This window comes from Gekko japonicus, unplaced genomic scaffold (genome assembly GCF_001447785.1).
Source record: "Gekko japonicus isolate JY-2015 unplaced genomic scaffold, Gekko_japonicus_V1.1 scaffold100, whole genome shotgun sequence".
NCBI lineage: Eukaryota > Metazoa > Chordata > Lepidosauria > Squamata > Gekkonidae > Gekko > Gekko japonicus.
The window spans coordinates 479,058-496,527 of record NW_015167060.1 but is presented as its reverse complement, the minus strand read 5'-3'; the positions used below and the strand labels follow the sequence as shown (position 1 = coordinate 496,527).

The following is a 17,470-nucleotide window of genomic DNA, read 5'->3' as shown; positions in this document are numbered from 1 at the left end:
TCCAACCCCTTGATCATCTCAGTTGCCTCTTCTGTACTTTTTCCAGCTCTGCATGATCCTTTTTGAGATACAGTGACCAGAACTGTACACAGTATCCCAACCGAGGCTGCAGGATGGCTTTATACCAGGGCATTACGATATTTGCCATTTGATTCTCAATCCCTTTCCTAATAATCCCCAACATGGAATGTGCCTTTTTTTTTTTTAAACCACTGCTGCCCACGGGGTTGACATTTCCATCGAGCTTTCAATCTTGGTCTCGGAGAGTTCAGAGCCCAGCTGGAGATCGTGCAAATTCTTACTGGCACTGAAACTCCCTGAACACCACCTAGGACTGTGAGAAACGTCTGCTCGCATCACCTGTATACTATTCTCTCATGGTGAAGGTCTTCCAAACCGCAGCAGATTTCAGCAGCATAGAAAACAGCTCGTGGCTCTTCAAAGCCCGCTTCTCCCATGTGGTAGATATGGAATTTCAGGTCCCCTCCATTCATGAGGGTTAAGACCAAGCACAGAGCATCTTTCGTTTCATATGCATAGGCCAAACTCACCTACAATACAAGCCAGGTTAGTCAGCTGCTAGAACAGAAGCAAAACAACCTCACTCAGCACAGCAGCCACATACTAAATACAAAGTATATATAAAATACAAAGAGGGTTCAAAGCAAGATGTCACTCAGGTAACAGGCTGCTGGATACTATGCAGCATCTCCACAGATAGAAGGATTTCTGCCAGCAGAGTGCAATTGTCACCCGCTGCAGCCCAAATGCCCCCTGGAAGGCTACAGTGGGTCTGCAGTATGAGGGAGAGATCAGAGACTGGAGTCATGATCCACAGGCAGAAATTTCCCAATTATAAAGAACTGCTTTGACCTATTAAAGTTCAGCTCAGTTAAAAATGAAATACACAGGTGTCCTATTAGTTGGACTGAAGGCCACACACATGTCCAGGAACTCCTTTATGATGACAAAGCCAAAGAATGCAAAGCCTACCCACGTCAATGAAATCTCTGCATGCAAAGAGCAGATCTGCCTTGCAGGCACGTTGCTACTCCCTTCCCTTCAACCAACCAACCTCATTTATGAAATCAAGGATTACACTTTATTCTTTAAGGGAAGTTTGGTTCCCAGAGATCTTCCAAAACCCTCAAGTTAAAAGTGAAAAAACATGTTACACTTTATTCTTTAAGGGAAGTTTGGTTTCCAGAGATCTTCCAAAACATGGCTTAAACACACAAAAACATGGCTTAAACACAAATAAAACTGGAACTGCTTCAAGGTTACTTTTAAACCACTAGCAAAAGCACTCTTTTCTCAGCTTCTCAACAGTGGAAAAGCAAATCCAGAGATCTGTCAAGAGGTGGAACCTTTTTATTTATATCACACTTTTCTCTCCAACCGGGACCCAAAGCAGATTACAACATTGCTCTTCCCCTCCATTTTATCTTCATAACAACCCTGTGAAGTTGTTTAGGCTGAGAGAGTGACTGACCCAAGATTACCATGCAAACTTTCATGGCACAGTGAGGATTCAAACCTGAATGTTCCAAATGCTAGTCTGATAATCCAGGAGTTCCCAATGTGGCACCAGTAGGTGCCATGGTGCCTGCAGACATCTTTCCTGGCACTTATCAGGAGAGTGGGCAGGGCGAGGTGGAGCTTTTTACAATGAGGCTTTGGACTGGCCATTGGAAATTTGATTGACTGTGCAGATTTTTAAAAAGGTTGTTCGGCAGTAGCTGCCACCACAGCACAAGGATCTGCTCTGTGTAACTGAAGGTAAGCAGTGGCAGCCATTTTGTGGCCAGCTCTGCCTCTAGTGGCAGCCAGTCTGTGGTGGCCATCCTAAAGCTGTGTCCATCACACTGTGAGAATTATAATGGTGCTCACGGGTTTTAAAAGGCTGGGGATGGCTGCTCTAATCACTACCCCACATTGGCCCCAGCTCTGCTTCTATGGTTTCAAACCAATAGGCACAGATGGAAAGCCCAGTGCCACACAAACATGACCAACAGCAGAAATGTACTGACTGCTACTCAGTTGAGAAAGGTGGATCACAACTGAGAGGTAAAGACCATTGCAATGAAAATCTGGTTCTTAAATAGTACAGTGGCTGTGAGATAGAACCACAGAAGAATACCTCATGTTCAACACCTCTGAAAATGAAGACCTTACAGTGGTGGCGGCAGAGAATCGGAACAGTGCACAAGCCATCATCCAGATTAGGGATGGGCACAAACCAGCTGACAAACTAAAGCTCATCAGGAATTTTGGCCTCTTCAGGGTTCAGGAACTGAAGAACCAGGACAAACTACTATGAATTTTGGGTGCAATTTATGGTGGCTCGTGATGGTTCATGAAGAGCAGAAAGCCCAGGTTTACCCCTGCTTTCTGCTCTTCAGGAGGAAAAGCTGAGTGGCTGGGAGCTCCTCACCGCTCAGCTGTTTGGTTTAAATGGTTTGGAGCCATTTAAACCACCACTGCTTTGTGCTCTCTGTGGCTTTTTGTGGGGACCAGAAAACGGGTGTAAATGGAAAGGGTGAAGTCCCTCCCCTGGAGATCTTCCCTCCTTCCTTTCTGCTGGCAGTGACTCCCTGTGGCCAACAGAAAGGAAGGGGAGGAAGACCTCCCTTCCCGGGAATTCTTCTCAGGAGATCTCCCCACCCCCCTTTCTGCTGGCCAAGGCCCACTGTGGCCAGCTGAAAGGTGGGAGGGAAGTCCCTTCCCGAGAGATCCCCCCCCCTGCTGGCTGCTGTATTTTGGGCTGTCTTCTGCAGCCCTTTTAACGTTTAAAGGGACTGCAAAAGACACCGTGAAACAGCTGTGCAGCACGAAGCAAGCTGCTCCCAGCCACTCAGCTGTTTTTCCAGCTTTCCGCAAACTTCATTTGAAGAGACTGCGGTCCCTTTCAATGGGGTTTGCAGGGCCATGAACCAGTTCGATCTCTGTGAGGCCAGTTTGGTTTGGGGTTCAGTCCACAGGCTGCCACAAACCACCTTTTTTTGGTATGTGCCCATCCCTAATCCAGACATCTCCCTGAATACTGGTCTTAAGCAGGAGATGGCAACTGAAGACACCCATCCAAGCCCCAGTGTTATCAGAGTGTTCCCAGGCAGCTGGATACTAGTCCAAAGTACAGCACCATGGGCTCCTGGTTGACAGGAGGGATATCCAACGGTCATCTGGTTGAGGAAATTCCTAGCACTGTAGCCTTCTGCAGTATGAAACTCAGAGTTTCACTGGGGTGGGTGAGACTCAAGGGCAAGGGCAAGCCCTGTCTCATCCCAAGCACAAAAGTAAAGCAGTTCCTATGTACTTACTACAAACCTACTGTTCACTTTCTCCAGTATCTGCTTCTCGTTCAAAGCCATGGCTTCCCCTTTCCTCTTTTTTATTCGCTTCTTCTCGAGCTTCTTGCAAGCATACATCTTCCCAGTGGCTCTTACTTGACAAGCACATACCTTGAAAGAAGAAAATATCCTTAGGAAGAAATAACTGCCAATCAAACAATTCGTTAGATTCTGAAATCATCACTTTCACTTGAATAGCTTCCAGGTAAAATGCTGTGGTACCTTAGAGATTAAATGGTTATACTGTGATACACTGTGAAAACCAGTTTATGGTGGGAAAAATTGGCTCCTGCCTCTTGTTGCTGTGAAAAAAAATGCAACCCACCCTTCAGGGCTCAGAAGTAGTTAAACCAAAATAAATAGTTTTAAGATTGTAGTTTTATGATTACGCAGCCTGGAATCTCTCTGCTTGGAGAGTGGTATTTATGGTATGAAATAATAAAAGCAGCAGAAAGAACCCAACAATGCCATCCTAGAAACATTTTTCTAGGAGTAAGTGTCACTGTATAGACTTTAATAGGATTCTGAGTAGACCTTCTGAGGATTGCTCTCCAAGATGCTTAGCCTGACACTCACTGCCCAGCTAACCGACAGCACCTGCACTCAGGGCTGAAGTCTGAGTCCAGTAGCACCTTAAGGCAGAGGTGTTGAACTCATTTATGAATGAAGTCCAGATCTGACATAAATGTCACTTTGTTGGGCCAGGCCCTGTGCGCCATAAAATGTAATGCCAGGCACAAGAGATATGAACTTTATAAAGGACACAGGCAAACCCAATTAATGATACTATTTTTAATTCAAAATACAAGTATGCTTAAAACATTAACACTCTTACAGTGTTTCCCCTTAAAGTATCTCCCTGAGGCCCACCCTGGTGTAGCAGTTAAGGGTGGTGGACTCTAATCTGGAGAACCAGGCTTGATTCTCCACTCCTCCACATGCAGCTAGCTGGGTGACCTTGGGTCATTCACACTTCTCTCAGAGCTGTTCTCTCAAGAGCTCTCTCAGCCCCACCTACCTCACAAGGTGTGTTGTGGGGAGAGGAAGGGAATGAGATTGTAAGCCACTCAGAGACTCCGTGTTAAAGGTGGGGTATAAATCCAATCTCCTCCTCTTCTTCCACGGCTGTTACTCGTTAGCACTGGGGCAGTATACAGGGACATAATGCATAGCCTCTGTCATCTGGCAAAAAAGGTAATGACTCATGGGCTGGATAAGAGCCCTGGATGGGCTGGTTCTGGCCCATGGGCCATATGTTTGACATCTCTGCCTTAAGGACTATCAAAATTTTTGATAATCTTTGACTATCAAAAGCTTATACCCTAGAAAACATGGTTGGTCTTGAAGGTGCTACTGTACTTAAATTCTGATCTCCTATTACAGACTAACACAGCTACCCACCTGAAACTAACGACACACTCTTATTATGGAACACAAACAACCCCCCCCACACACACACACATATTCCATGCTATTGCTTCTTGGAAGCAAGAAGGGAAGTCACCACCTGTGTTGAGGCTACATACCTCTCCAAAGCCTCCCTTTCCTAGTACACGATACTGGCGGAAAGTATTCTTGGTCACATGCTGCCTGAGAACGAACAGAGGAAACTAGAGTGAACTAGAGGTAATCAACTGAAAGGGTAAAAAGGTTCTCCCCGCTTCCCATGCATCCCTTATTCTGCAAATTAAGCAAAAATTCAATATTACAATTAATCAGACTGCTGCATATGAAGGGAGTAGAATCATGTAGCTTATCAGGTTCAAGGCTGACCACAGCAAAATGATGCAGCTTTGAGAGTGACAGGAGTACTCCGTCCATGAATGTTAGCTGCATGATACGTCTTTTGTAGGACCGGCAAAAAGCATCCATACAAGAAGGCTGTCCCCCCTTTTGGAAGACTTCATGCAAGGAGAAGTGGGCTTATAATTCTAGAAATTCCCGTTGGGGCTTGACTTTTAAAACACTGATGCAAAATTGTTTGGTAGTTAGGAATCTGTATGTATTGAATGTTATTGCTTATTGAATGTAATGACTATATATACCTGACTAGGATGAAATAACGATACACTATGCACTTTACTAAATGATGACCATAAATAGAACACATTAGTTTGCTAAAAGGTTTTTGCAATGTATATTTATTTGTTACTAGACTGACCACAGCAAAAGCCGAAACATGCTAAATTTTCCTTTCATGACCACCAGCCAGCAGCATCTTTCTTCTCATGACAGAGAGCGAGCAAATGAAGAAGCATGGAACATATTCTTCACCAGGACATCATGCATGAGGGCACTTGGTCAAATAAAGCATACCCAACACATACCAATGAAACCACAGAAAGGTGGAGTTTTACCTTTCAAGATATTTCCATTGCAGAAAACGACTGAAGTAGATACTGTCAAGGTAGTCAGCAAAAGGTGCCACACTCAGGTAGTCGTGGATGAGCCTAAGGAAGGGAACAGAGCCTCTCAGAAACAGTGAGGTTCTACTACACAGGAACATACAGAAGACATATGGTGTTGAGGGCTCATTACACATCAAAAGCTTGACAATTTCCAAAGGCTTTGAAGGGCTCTTTGCTCATGAGGCCAGGACTATGCCAAGGACCCCAGACATCATGATGAGTCCAAGGACAAGATATCCAATCTGGGGAGCAATTGAAAGGAAGAAGACAGGCACTTCCCTTTGCAGAGGTTGGCAGAAAAGCAGGGTCCAGACCAGAGGCTCTTTGTTCCTAGAACACCAGTGTTTATGACACAGTGCCAGAGATTTTTGTACAACTGCAAGACCAGAGTCCTGAATTATGTTGGATAATGACAACACGATGAAGAACACAGGGAAAACCCTCCAAGCAATGGCTGTTGTTAAGAAGTTTCCTTTTAGCAGTGTTTCAGCCTTCAAATACAGCCACAGGCATAAGCACAATTCTCTCTCTCTGATAATCTGAACAGTCCTTTCAAGATATGGAAGGACTGATATTCGGATAAGGCTATGAAGCAAATATTGAGACAGTGCGAAAAGTTTAAGACAGAGAAGAGGCATCCCAAAATGCCCCCCAAATGCTTCTCCTGGGGGACAGAGACACACCCCCCCCGGCTCTGGAGCAACATGCTGGGCTGGAGGTCTGCAGCAGGAGAAAGGAACTGCCAGAAATCACCCCTTTCCATCAGCAGCCATCCTCTCTGCAGGATCCAACCCAGTGACTACTATCCTGGGGAAATGTGAATATTCTCCCACAAGAAACTCCCAGTCTTCCCACTCACTTGGTACATTCCTTAAAGAGCTCTTTACATGGCTCCTGCTCCAGTCGCTCTGAGCACAGATTTACTAGATGTGAGGGAACTTCAGGAACATGGTCCACACCCTAAGAACAAAAGATCAGGGTCAAACTTGAAAAAAATATTACACTTCTGTTTAAGCTAGTAGCTGGCACAAGTATTTACTCCAGGATGGTAATGTTTCATTAGACTAAAGTTCAGCTCTCACTACAGCCACTTACCATACAGCTCATCAGTGCAGTGGCCACAAGCTATCCACCCAGCTCCTTTTCTTCACTGCTGCTAATTGAGAAGGTTCTCACCTTAGAGCTCAGGTATGTCTCAATCAGGATCTGCCCACACTCCTTCCGTTTTTCATCAGGCGCCACTTCATACTCTACCTATAGAGAAAAGAGGAAAGGAAAGAAAGCATCACCTATTTGCTTTAGGGGCCTGTACGAAGAATAAAATGCAGAAGGGATCCAGATCAGCCATCGGAAGCCCGTGTGGTGTTGCAATTCAAAGTGTCACACCCGGACCTGGGAGACCCAGCTTCAAATCCTCACTTAGCCATGCAACTCCTTGGGCCAGTCATGCTCTCACAATCTAACCTACTTTACAGGGCTGCTGGGAGGACAAAGGGGGTGGGGAGGACCATGTGCACTGCCATGAGTTCCCCGAAGGAAGGCCAAAATACAGGCGATATGGATAGATGATCAAATGCATTGAGCCAGATGAGGAAAGTTGCAGGAAATCCACCACCTGCCCAAGTAGTCTTTGTGAGGAATTCAGTATCCACCATAAACACTCAACACGCAAGTCAACTCTGAACAGGATATGACTGCAGCAGACGCAACAAGGTGAGAGTAAGCCACCTCTGTACACTCAGCCCTGCAGGCAGGCAGTACCCACACACAGCCACCAGAGGATCCCACACAGATGTGCTTACCAAAGCATCCAGAAACTTGACACAGCGCATCAGCTCCACCCGGGTTTCACAAAACTGCCGGAAGAGCAAGCGGCCTATGGGCTGCTTCTCACACAAGCTGTGGTAGTCCCGCTCTGGAAAGAGAAAAAGCATTAAACACTGGCCAATATCCATACCAGATCCAAGGAAGATTCAGGAGAGACTGAAGACAGGCATTTAAACCTTCTTCCAGAGAACTCATTCAGTTATTTCTACAATGTCCATCAGTTTACAGATGAGATGTGCCATCTCTGGAAAGCAAAAATCAGGGAAGAGAATCCACAGGACTAGGCAGATCCCTGGGCAGACAGCCTGTTATTTCTTCCCTCATTTCCATTTTGAATCTCACCTCAGTTTCCAGCCACAGACCACTTTTACCTGCAAAGTTTTAAGAGTATCTCTGGACCTTTCCTCCAGGTGACAGAGCAACGGAGATGTCAAACTGCACAACATTCCTACTGCTCATTGGAGAGTTTAGAAAAGAGGGTGACAAACTGCACTACAGAAGACAGCATCCAAGCAAGGTAATAGCTCCTACTGATTCCTAAGAATCTCATTATAATAGCAGGACAGAAACACCCATCCTCTCTCAACCTTTCTTTGACAGAGACTGACACCCCACACAATTCACTGTTTCCAAGGATGCTGTCTTTCTGTATATGCATATGAAATCTATTGGACTTTACACTTCTCCACTTTAAAAACAAATGCTCCAAAGTCTTGTTTGGTATTAACCTGAGGCTCACTTCTTTTCATGATGTTCACTTTAGGGGGGGACTTCTCCTCTTGTGTCCCCTCAGTATGGCACAATAACACTGCCACCCAACCAGAAAAGCTGCTTAGCACAGCTACAAATAAGGCATGCTAAATCTTTTCATTCTGATAATTTGTCAGGTTGTTTTTCAAACTACCACCTGTATACACTCCAAAAACTTTACTTGTTTCCTTATTAAGCGGGGGGGGGGGATACAAGCTCCTTCCTGCTTCTGCCGTCACTAGAAGAAGCAGGAAATAAAAGCTTTCTTTTCTTCTTAAAGCTTTCTTCTCATGTTTGTCTTTGATGTGTAAATGGAAACGATGTCTACTGGACCAAAATATCCTAGCATCACTCTGACAGGCATCTGAGCTGGAGGTGACACCAGGGTTTTGTTGGATGGGTCAATGAAAAGAGCAACTCAGAGTAGGCGAAAACAGGAAAATTCCACACAAAAAGGAAGAGGACAGAGAATAAAACTGCTAGCATCATGATCATACTGTCTTTATTTTTTTTTCTTTCATTGTGAAATCCAGTTAGTTATAGCCAGTAATTTGCAAAATCCTTGGTTGGCACTTCCCCTACAAAGAAAGATTAAAGCATTTGGAACTTTCTAATTTTGAAAAAGTGACTGGGCGGTCGTGGGAGTAAACATAACAGGATTTTATAAGATTATTCTTGGACTAGGGAAAGTGGATAGTGGACTTCTTCTCCATCTCACACGATACAGAACCTTGGGGTCAGCCAACAAAAGTAATTGGCAGTTAACTTCAGACAAGTCGAAAAGAAGTACTTTTTTTACACAATGCATACTGACACAAGACGGGGCAATGACTATTAACTTAGATGGCTTTTAAAAGGGAATTAGACAGAATCCTGTAGGCAAGGTTTGCCCGGCAAGGCAGGATATAAATTGAAAGTAATACATAAATAAATAAAGGTCTATCAAGAGCTGTTAACCATGATGGCAAGAGGCAGCATGCCACTGCATGCCGGTGGGCTTGGTGACTGCCCTGATTGTGGGTATCTGATGGCCAGTACATGGAACAGGATGCTGCACTAGATGGACCTTTAGTCTGATGCAGCAGGTCTGATACTCTTACGCAAAGACGACAAACTCATTTGTTACGAGGGCTGGATCTGACATAAATGTCACTTTGTCAGGCCAGGCCATGTGTGCCATAAAACATAATGGCAGGTATTGGAGATATAAACTTTATAAGGGACAGCAGCTGGTAAGCTCTGAGTTGTTATAGCATCACTAGAAGGCCACATGGGCTGGGAGGGGGGGGTGCAGAGGAAAACCCACATGGGTAGACTGGAGACCCAGCAGTGCAATGGTGGGCAAATACTCCCACACCATTGGACTGCTGTAGATGAGGTTGTTCCACCATGCTGAAGCCACAATCACAGCAGCTCTGCCCACTCACCCCCCAGCAGTCTCTTGTCCCCTCCCTTGCACTAGTTGCTTGCAGGCTGCATAAGAGCCCTGGATGGGCCCGTTCTGGCCCCCAGGCCCTATGTTTGACACCCCTGCTCTTATGCTTACAGTCATGTTACAAGGTGTTCTTTCCTGCAAGAGTCACTGATATTGGCATGCTTTTTGAGTGAAAGAAGGCCAGCCAGAGAAGTGACTTCTGCAGGGACACAGCAAGGCAACCTCCTCAGTGTCTGAAAGATCCAATCCTATCAGGTATAAAGAGTGGAGTCTAATTAGGAGTCTCCAGTGGAGTCTAATTTAGAGAAAGTAAGGGTAGAGCAATGACACCAACCAGGGAAACTGTTGGCAGCCTCATTGGAGGGTGGACAGTTCAGGTTCAGAAAAATCTAATTCATTCATTCATTTTTGACATGCTAGCATTTCCCTCAACCCTCAAGTGTCTCCAAACCCAGTAAAGAGGTTAGGAAACACTGATGTGGGAAAAATCACAATGGTCACAAATGAGGTTTCCAGGTGTCTGGGAACAGAGACTCTCTAGTACAGCTACCATCCCTCCCCAAGCCTCCAAATACTCCTTCCAGTCAGGAGGCATATCCAGATCAAGTGACTAATGCTGGAACACAAAGCTCTAAAACTCATGGGGTTTAACAAAAATGGAATGAAAGAAAAGCAGAAATGTTCTTCCCGACTCCCCCTATATAACACTATATTCCACTCTTCATAAACTCCATCCTTCTTCCCTGGCTTAACACACAGAGAATAAAATTAGGGCTGAATTTACCCGTGTGAGACCTTGTTCTTTAATACCACCAGGTATCTATTTTGATTTTCAGTTTATGATGCAGAACATTTTGCATCAGTGCTGTGCCCTTCTAAACAGCAATCAACAACAGTGCCATCAGCCCATTTTATTAGCAAAGACAGACAGAGCCACCAAAAGACCACGGAAAGTCAAGAGCAGACCCCTTCAATACGACTGTCATTTCATGGAAAGAGGTATGTATGTTTAAGAGCTTGAGACCATTTGTTCATGGGATACATCGGCATCACTTTTAAGTGAAGTTATAAAGTGAAGTTATAACTTTTAAGTGAAGTTATAAAGTGGTAAATTACAGCCTCAGAGGGACAGGAAGGAGCAATCCCATTCTAGTAAAGGCAATCACACGAATGGGTGGATGACTGCATGCATGCCCAGTGTAACTATAACATGTCAGGTTTTTGCAATAAAATAAAAGGATTTTTTTTTGGTCTTTATTTAACCCCAACGAACTCAGGACGGGATCCTGAAGTCCCACCCCACCTTGCAGGAATCGTTACTCATCATTTCCCAGGAAGCTCCTCTTCTGCCCCAGCTCTCTCGTGGAGCGTGTTGCAAGTACTCTTCTCTGTGCCGCAGTTTCTTTAAGGAAGCTGCGGTTTCCTGATTTGCGAATATGCTCAGAGAAAACAACGCCAGACTAGAAAGGGCGGAGGGGAGGGGAAAGGGGCCACATGCAAGCGGTACTGTTTCCTTCTCTGCCAGGAAACGAGTGCATTGAATGAAGAAAGGTGAAGGGTTCAGAGCCCGACAGTTCCACTAGATCAATGGCACTGCTGCAGAGGAGATTGGGGGGTCTAGCCAACCTATTTTACAAGACAAGGGCCCTTAGAGTACCTAGACAATGCCCATGTTAGTCAGATTTCCTCAGGGGCGTAGCCGGAACATTTTGGTTGGTGGGGCATTGGGAAATCCTGTGGGGCATAAACGAAATGCTCAACCAGCAAGTTTTTTTAATACAAACAACTAATAGGAGAAGTAAAGGTAAAGGTTCCCTTGCTCGAAAGCCAGTCGAATCCGACTCTAGGGTTGCCGTGCTCATCTCCGTTTCAAAGCCGAAGAGCCAGCGCTGTCCGAAGACATTTCCGTGGTCATGTGGCCGGCATGACTAGACGCCGAGGCGCACGGAACGCTGTTACCTTCCCACCGAAGTGGTCCCTATTTATCTACTTGCAATTTCTTGCTTTCGAACTGCTAGGTTGGCAGGAGCTGGATCTGTGCAAAAAACTTGAAAGAAGAAAACTGTCACAGAAATGTTGAAATTTGGAAAAAGAAAATAAATGATGACCTGGATAGCTAGTGGATCGGTCTAGAGAGGAAAGCTCCGCTTCCTGAGCTTGGGAGGCCTACAAGGGGTTAATGGGCGGATGGCTGTGGGCGGCAGTAGAGCCACCTTTGTGCCAAGCAGGCCGGTTCATCATTGGACATACTTCTTTCTCTCTCTCTCTGCTCTGTCTTGCTATTGCTCCTCTTCCGCCATTTGGCCCTCCCACTGCCTCCATTTTGTCTCCGAAAGTGGAGGCGGTGGCAGCATCACAGGCGGAAACCTCGCTGCCACACCTGCTGCTCTGAATGCCTAAAATGGTGCGGCCAGTCTGGGAGCTCAGAGTTCACAAGAGAGTGACTGCGGGGACTCGTCTGAATCCGGCGAACAGCATGAAAGACCTTTGCGGTGTGGCTGAACAAGGGGCCTTTGAAAGCCAGCCAGTGTGCTGTTAGAGGAAGGGAGCCTTGTACACCACACTGCCCTCCCCCCACGATGAATCCAGCCTGGGCCATGAGTGACAGGGCACGTGCCCCTAACTGCCCCACCGTGGCTACACACCTGGATTTCCTCCTTCTCCAACACCGGGAGAGGAAAATTTACTCTTTGCTTGCCATGAAAATTGCTGCTCTGACACGAGGAAGCGCTTGCAGGGTCAGTTCACACATTCTGGAAGATAAATGCACACAGCAGGGGCTCCTTATCCTTAGACCACTTCTTTCAGAATGTCAGTCTGTTTCACAGGTGTTTATTACATCTATATCCCACCTTTTTTTTCCATCAGAAAACACAAGACAGCATACAGGAGGAAATTCTGAGGTCTCCTAGCAGCTGGTAAGCTCTGCCCCGATACAGACAGATCTTTAGATCATGCCTTGCATATGCACCACCTGTACACATGAAGGGCTATGTCTGAATTAGCACTAACTGGGGAAGCTTGTAACAGTGGTGTGCTGGGAGACAGCACCCTGCACCCTCTCCCTCACAGCCTGAACAAGTGTGGCTTGTGGCTCCTCCGCCGGAGGGCTTTTCAGCACGTGTAAGCATCCTCCTCCTGCTGTGCTACCCAGGGAGCCCTGTGCTCAATTCCCCATTCAAAGATACCACTGAGCCACTTGCCAACATTACTGTAGCAGGCAAGCACTTGGAGAGATGAGGGGAGAAGACACAGGAGGATCCTTTTTTCTTTTCCTTTTTTTAGAGAAGAGTTGATGAAGATGTGGACACATGGAGGGGAAAAACAAGGCACACAAGGAGAATGTCACAGCCACACTCCCAGCTGTGTTCAGCTACAGAGCTCCTCCTAATCTGTGTTCATGTAGGGGATACAGAAAGAGAACCAAAGAAAGGTGGACTCCCTCCCTCTTGGAGACAGAAAGTTCAGCCTACTTCCTGTCTCCAAGGATTACGGGAGGGAGTGCCCAAATAGCACAATGTCCTCCTTCCCTCAAGTGATAAAAGCCACCTTATGGGAGAGAGAAATCATGAGTCCAGTAGCAGCAGTGGTGGAATAAAGTGACATGCAACCTAAGCCAGATCTAAACAGACGTTAGATGAGTGAGCCACGCAGGAAATTTCAATACTCAGCAATGGTACACTGGCAGAACACCAGCAGTGAATTGCATCTTCCATCACACACAAGATAATGCACATCGGAAAGAATAATTAAGTGAAACCACTCAAGGAAAAAGCCTGGGCGTCACTGTGGGCAGCACAATGAAACCTTGGCTTAGTCCACAGTTGGGATCAGCAAGGGGGGAAAAACAAAAAACAGAGGAGCAGAGGAGAAGCTGAACAGAACATTGAGCTGTTTTCTGAAAGGTCACATAAAGAGGCTGGACTTGGATCTAAAAACCAGTATTCAGAACGTCAGTCTTCCATATCATAATGCCGAAGTCAGCATGACTAATTAGATGGTACAGCAAACCATCAAGATTTTATGTGATGAACTTCTCTCACACAGCTCAGCAACCTTTTCATACTACAGCCTAGTTAACCGAGCTAGTTAGAACTGACAATTTCCGTGCTATTCATAATTTAAAGACAGATGCCACATATCTCAGCTTCCCTCCTGCGGAGCCCGAAAGGATTATTTTGCCCCCACCAGCTGCCAGCTTACACAGCTCTTTTCAAGATGCAGCTATAGAACCGGAAAATTATATTCCTGGAGAAAATAATCATCTGAATAAATCTGAGCCTCCGAAAGAACACCTAACTCTGGTTCACTCTAAGGAGAGTGGAATCCAAGATAAAATACCTCTTTTTAAAAATTAACAGCAGCAGCATCAAAGAGCATAATCCAGGCTAGAAGAATTGCCTTTGCCATCTGTGAGGAAGCTCATACTTTGCCACACACTAAAGCGGTATAGAATGTTCTTTCCAATGGCCTGATAATCATGTATTACCAGTAACAAGACACTCTGAGCTATATATTCAGTAATGAGCTGCCCTGACCACCTTCACTGCACCTAAGGGTCACTGCGTATGCTGCTCATCACCCCCAAAATTCCTTGTACTGTCAAAGGAATCAGCTTGGCCTTAAAAGGGGATCTTAGAGAAACCGACATCTTTCATCTTGGGATATATCCTTGGACTGGCACTCTGATAGCAAAAGAGATCTCAGCCCCCAAGTGAGTGCTGGAATGCAGGAATCAAGTGACTGGCACTCTGATAGCAAAAGAGATCTCGGCCCCCAAGTCGGCACATCAGCAGTGAGTGCTGGAATGCAGGAATCAAGCTTGGCCTCAAACACAAGAGCATTTTGTTTTGCTGTTCAGTTGTCACCCTCATTTCATCCCAAGCTTCTTTTCTGACTATAAACAGAAGATGAAACCTGATTCACTTAACAGTTGTGGGAAAAAGTAAACTGGCCAGCTTCTAGGAGAAGATGCTCTGTCTCTTCAGAGCAAGCAGTCCTTTTTTCCAAATACTGAAGCATTTTAAAAGGCTCTGGGATTAGGGAAAAATGCTGTTGATGATTCCCACCAAGCTAGCAGAAAGATGAGAGGAGCTTGGTTAGATCTCAGAACAGCTGAAGGCAAAGCACTGATGCTCACAAGTGAGCACACAGAATCTTTTTCAAGAAAGTCTAGTGAACAGCACACCATCACAGAGGTTCCCAAACTTATTTGGCCTACCATCCCCTTTTCAGAAAAAAAAATTACTCAGCACCCCCCTGGAAATCTACCTTGGAAAAATGGACAAAAAGATATAGGGACAAATTTGCACCCAAGGCTCCTACCGCCCACCTGGATCGTTCCAGCGCCCCTCAGGGGGCAGTACTGCTCACTTTGGGAACCAGTGATCTATTTCAAAGAAGATTATGGAAGCTCTGCAATGGGGAGTATATGGGGCATAACTAGGGTTGCCAGGTCCCCATGGCATGCAGGGGATCCCCCGGTTTCTGGTGCTCCCCCCTGGTGCCGGCCAGCGGATTGGCGGGGGGAAATTACCCCCCAAACAGGCAAGAAGGCAGAAATAAACACAACATGCCTACCTCACCTGGAAGTGACATAGGCACGTCAGTGATATCAGCGGGTGATGTTCTGGTTTTGGGGCAAAACTCTATGGTCAAATTAGCTTCAAACCATAGAGTTTTGCCCAACAACCAGAGTGTTGCCCCCTGACATCATCAATGTGCCTACGTCACTTCCAGGTGATGTAGGCACGTCGTGTTTATTTCTGGCTCCTGGGTGACATAGGCACGTTGCGTTGTTTGGGCTCCTGGTAAGTTCCCCCCATCCCCCACCCACGAGTCCTAGGGACCTGGCAACCCTAGGCATAAGTGAACATATGAAACTGCCAGTTTGGTGCAGTGGTAAAGAGTGTTGGACTAGAATCTAGGAGACCAGATTAAAATCTCCATTCTGCCACAACGCTCCTTGTCTGAGCAAGCCATTGTCTCTTAACCAAGCCTATTTTGCAGGGTTGCTGAGGGCATAAAAATGGGAAAGGGACAATCACGTACAACTCCCTAAGCTCCTTGACAGAAAGGCAAGATTAAAAAATGCACTGATAGCCAAAAATGTCCATCTAGCCCAATTCTGTACCTTCTGACTGCCATCTGAGGCCGAAGACTTTCTAGCTCTGCTACTCAAGGCTGAACCCAGGACTTCCTATATGCAAACCATGTACTGAGCTCTGGCCCCTCACAAGGCTGCCAGTAAAAACCATGGTCAAGCAACACAGCATGAAGTAAAACATATTTTACCTCTAATCTGAAGATGCATGAGAATTACAGCTCTCAGCGTGACAAGAGAAGAATGAACAAGAGTTTGTGTCAAGCAACGAAAGTCTCTTCATTTTCACTCCTGCCCTGCCAATATCATATTTGGAAGAGCAGGAGAGGCTGTGGCTCAGCAGTAGAGCATCTTCTTTGCATGCAGAAGGTCCCAGGTTCAACCACCTGCATTTCAGTTAAAAGGAACTGGTAGCGGGCAATGTGAAAGACCTCTCTACCTGAGAGCTTGGAGAGCCTCTGTCATTCCAAGTAGATAATAATGACCTAGATGAACCAAGAGTCCAATTCTATATAAGGGAGCTTCATATGTTCAAGGTGGGGAGGAAGGCAGCTTTCAGCATTACAGATGTGATCCTCACCCAATGTTTGCCGAAGATCTTCACATTGGCTGATGTGTGGAAACTGCAACATTTGGCGCCATTTCTTGCTTTTGCCCTTTCGGTTTCCTCCTCCACCTGAAAGAGATACAGAACAAAAAACAAAACATATATATAAGTGTGTGTGTATATATATATGTGTGTATATATATATATGTGTGTGTGTGTGTGTGTATATATATATATAAAACAAACCATGAACAGGAGCTGACCAGAATTCATACCTTAAGAAGACTTTTATCTGCATCAAGCTCTCCCCTGGTGCTACCCACACAGATATCTCAGAAGAACCATCTCCAATCACAGATAAGGAAACTGAATATTAGATTGGCAAAGAGCTTGTTTCAGGTCACAGAGCGTTTCCCTGTAACTAACCTTCACTAGGCTAAATACACAATGCACCGAAACACAATCTCCAAGATTGTCTCGTATATCACCATTACAGCACACATTGCTGTCTAGGGGTTCAATGCCAAGTCTTTGTACGCTAAGAAAGGGAACCTCCTCTAGAAGAATAAACACATCCTTGGTAGACAGCCGTGCCTAAGTACCTACTCAATGCTGAAACAACTTCAAAGGACAGCCATGTTAGTCAACTGAGTCTGAGACATTATAGATTTTGCTCTACTTCTCTCATTCAAGGAATGGAATGAGAGTTAATTAGCATTCTCAAAATTGGAGCTAAGTACCACTACAGTTCCACAATGCTAATAAGAAGTATTAGGGTTAATTGCCCAGTCCTTCTGGCCTGCCCTTGGGCTCCATTATTCTTGGAAAGGAAGATAAAAAATGCTGCCAGTTCTATATGCACCACCTATTCCTCAAATGATGTTAGAAGACATGAAAATGAACCTCCAGAGCAGTCACTTCCTTCCCACCAAGCCATCCAAATCACATACGTGGGGCATTTTACTGCCCCAAATAAAGCCTTCCAGTGATACATGCGACACTCACCTCGAGGCTAGACTACTGCAACGCTCTCTACATGGGGCTGCCTTT

At 45.6% G+C, this 17,470-nt stretch overlaps 1 protein-coding gene across 1 annotated transcript in view; it reads right to left on the bottom strand.

The window, feature by feature from the left end:
* Positions 1 to 16,544, bottom strand: part of GRK6 (G protein-coupled receptor kinase 6) — a 23,867-nt gene extending 7,323 nt beyond the window's left edge. Inside the window, exons 1-8 of the mRNA XM_015412513.1 lie at positions 16,454 to 16,544; positions 7,561 to 7,673; positions 6,935 to 7,012; positions 6,618 to 6,718; positions 5,708 to 5,800; positions 4,877 to 4,940; positions 3,321 to 3,461; positions 361 to 551 (exon numbers count right to left, since the gene is read on the bottom strand). Coding sequence (XP_015267999.1) covers positions 361 to 551; positions 3,321 to 3,461; positions 4,877 to 4,940; positions 5,708 to 5,800; positions 6,618 to 6,718; positions 6,935 to 7,012; positions 7,561 to 7,673; positions 16,454 to 16,505 — 833 coding nt within the window. The 5' untranslated portion in view covers positions 16,506 to 16,544. The remainder of the gene's footprint in view (positions 1 to 360; positions 552 to 3,320; positions 3,462 to 4,876; positions 4,941 to 5,707; positions 5,801 to 6,617; positions 6,719 to 6,934; positions 7,013 to 7,560; positions 7,674 to 16,453) is intronic.
* Positions 16,545 to 17,470: the final 926 nt, after the last annotated feature.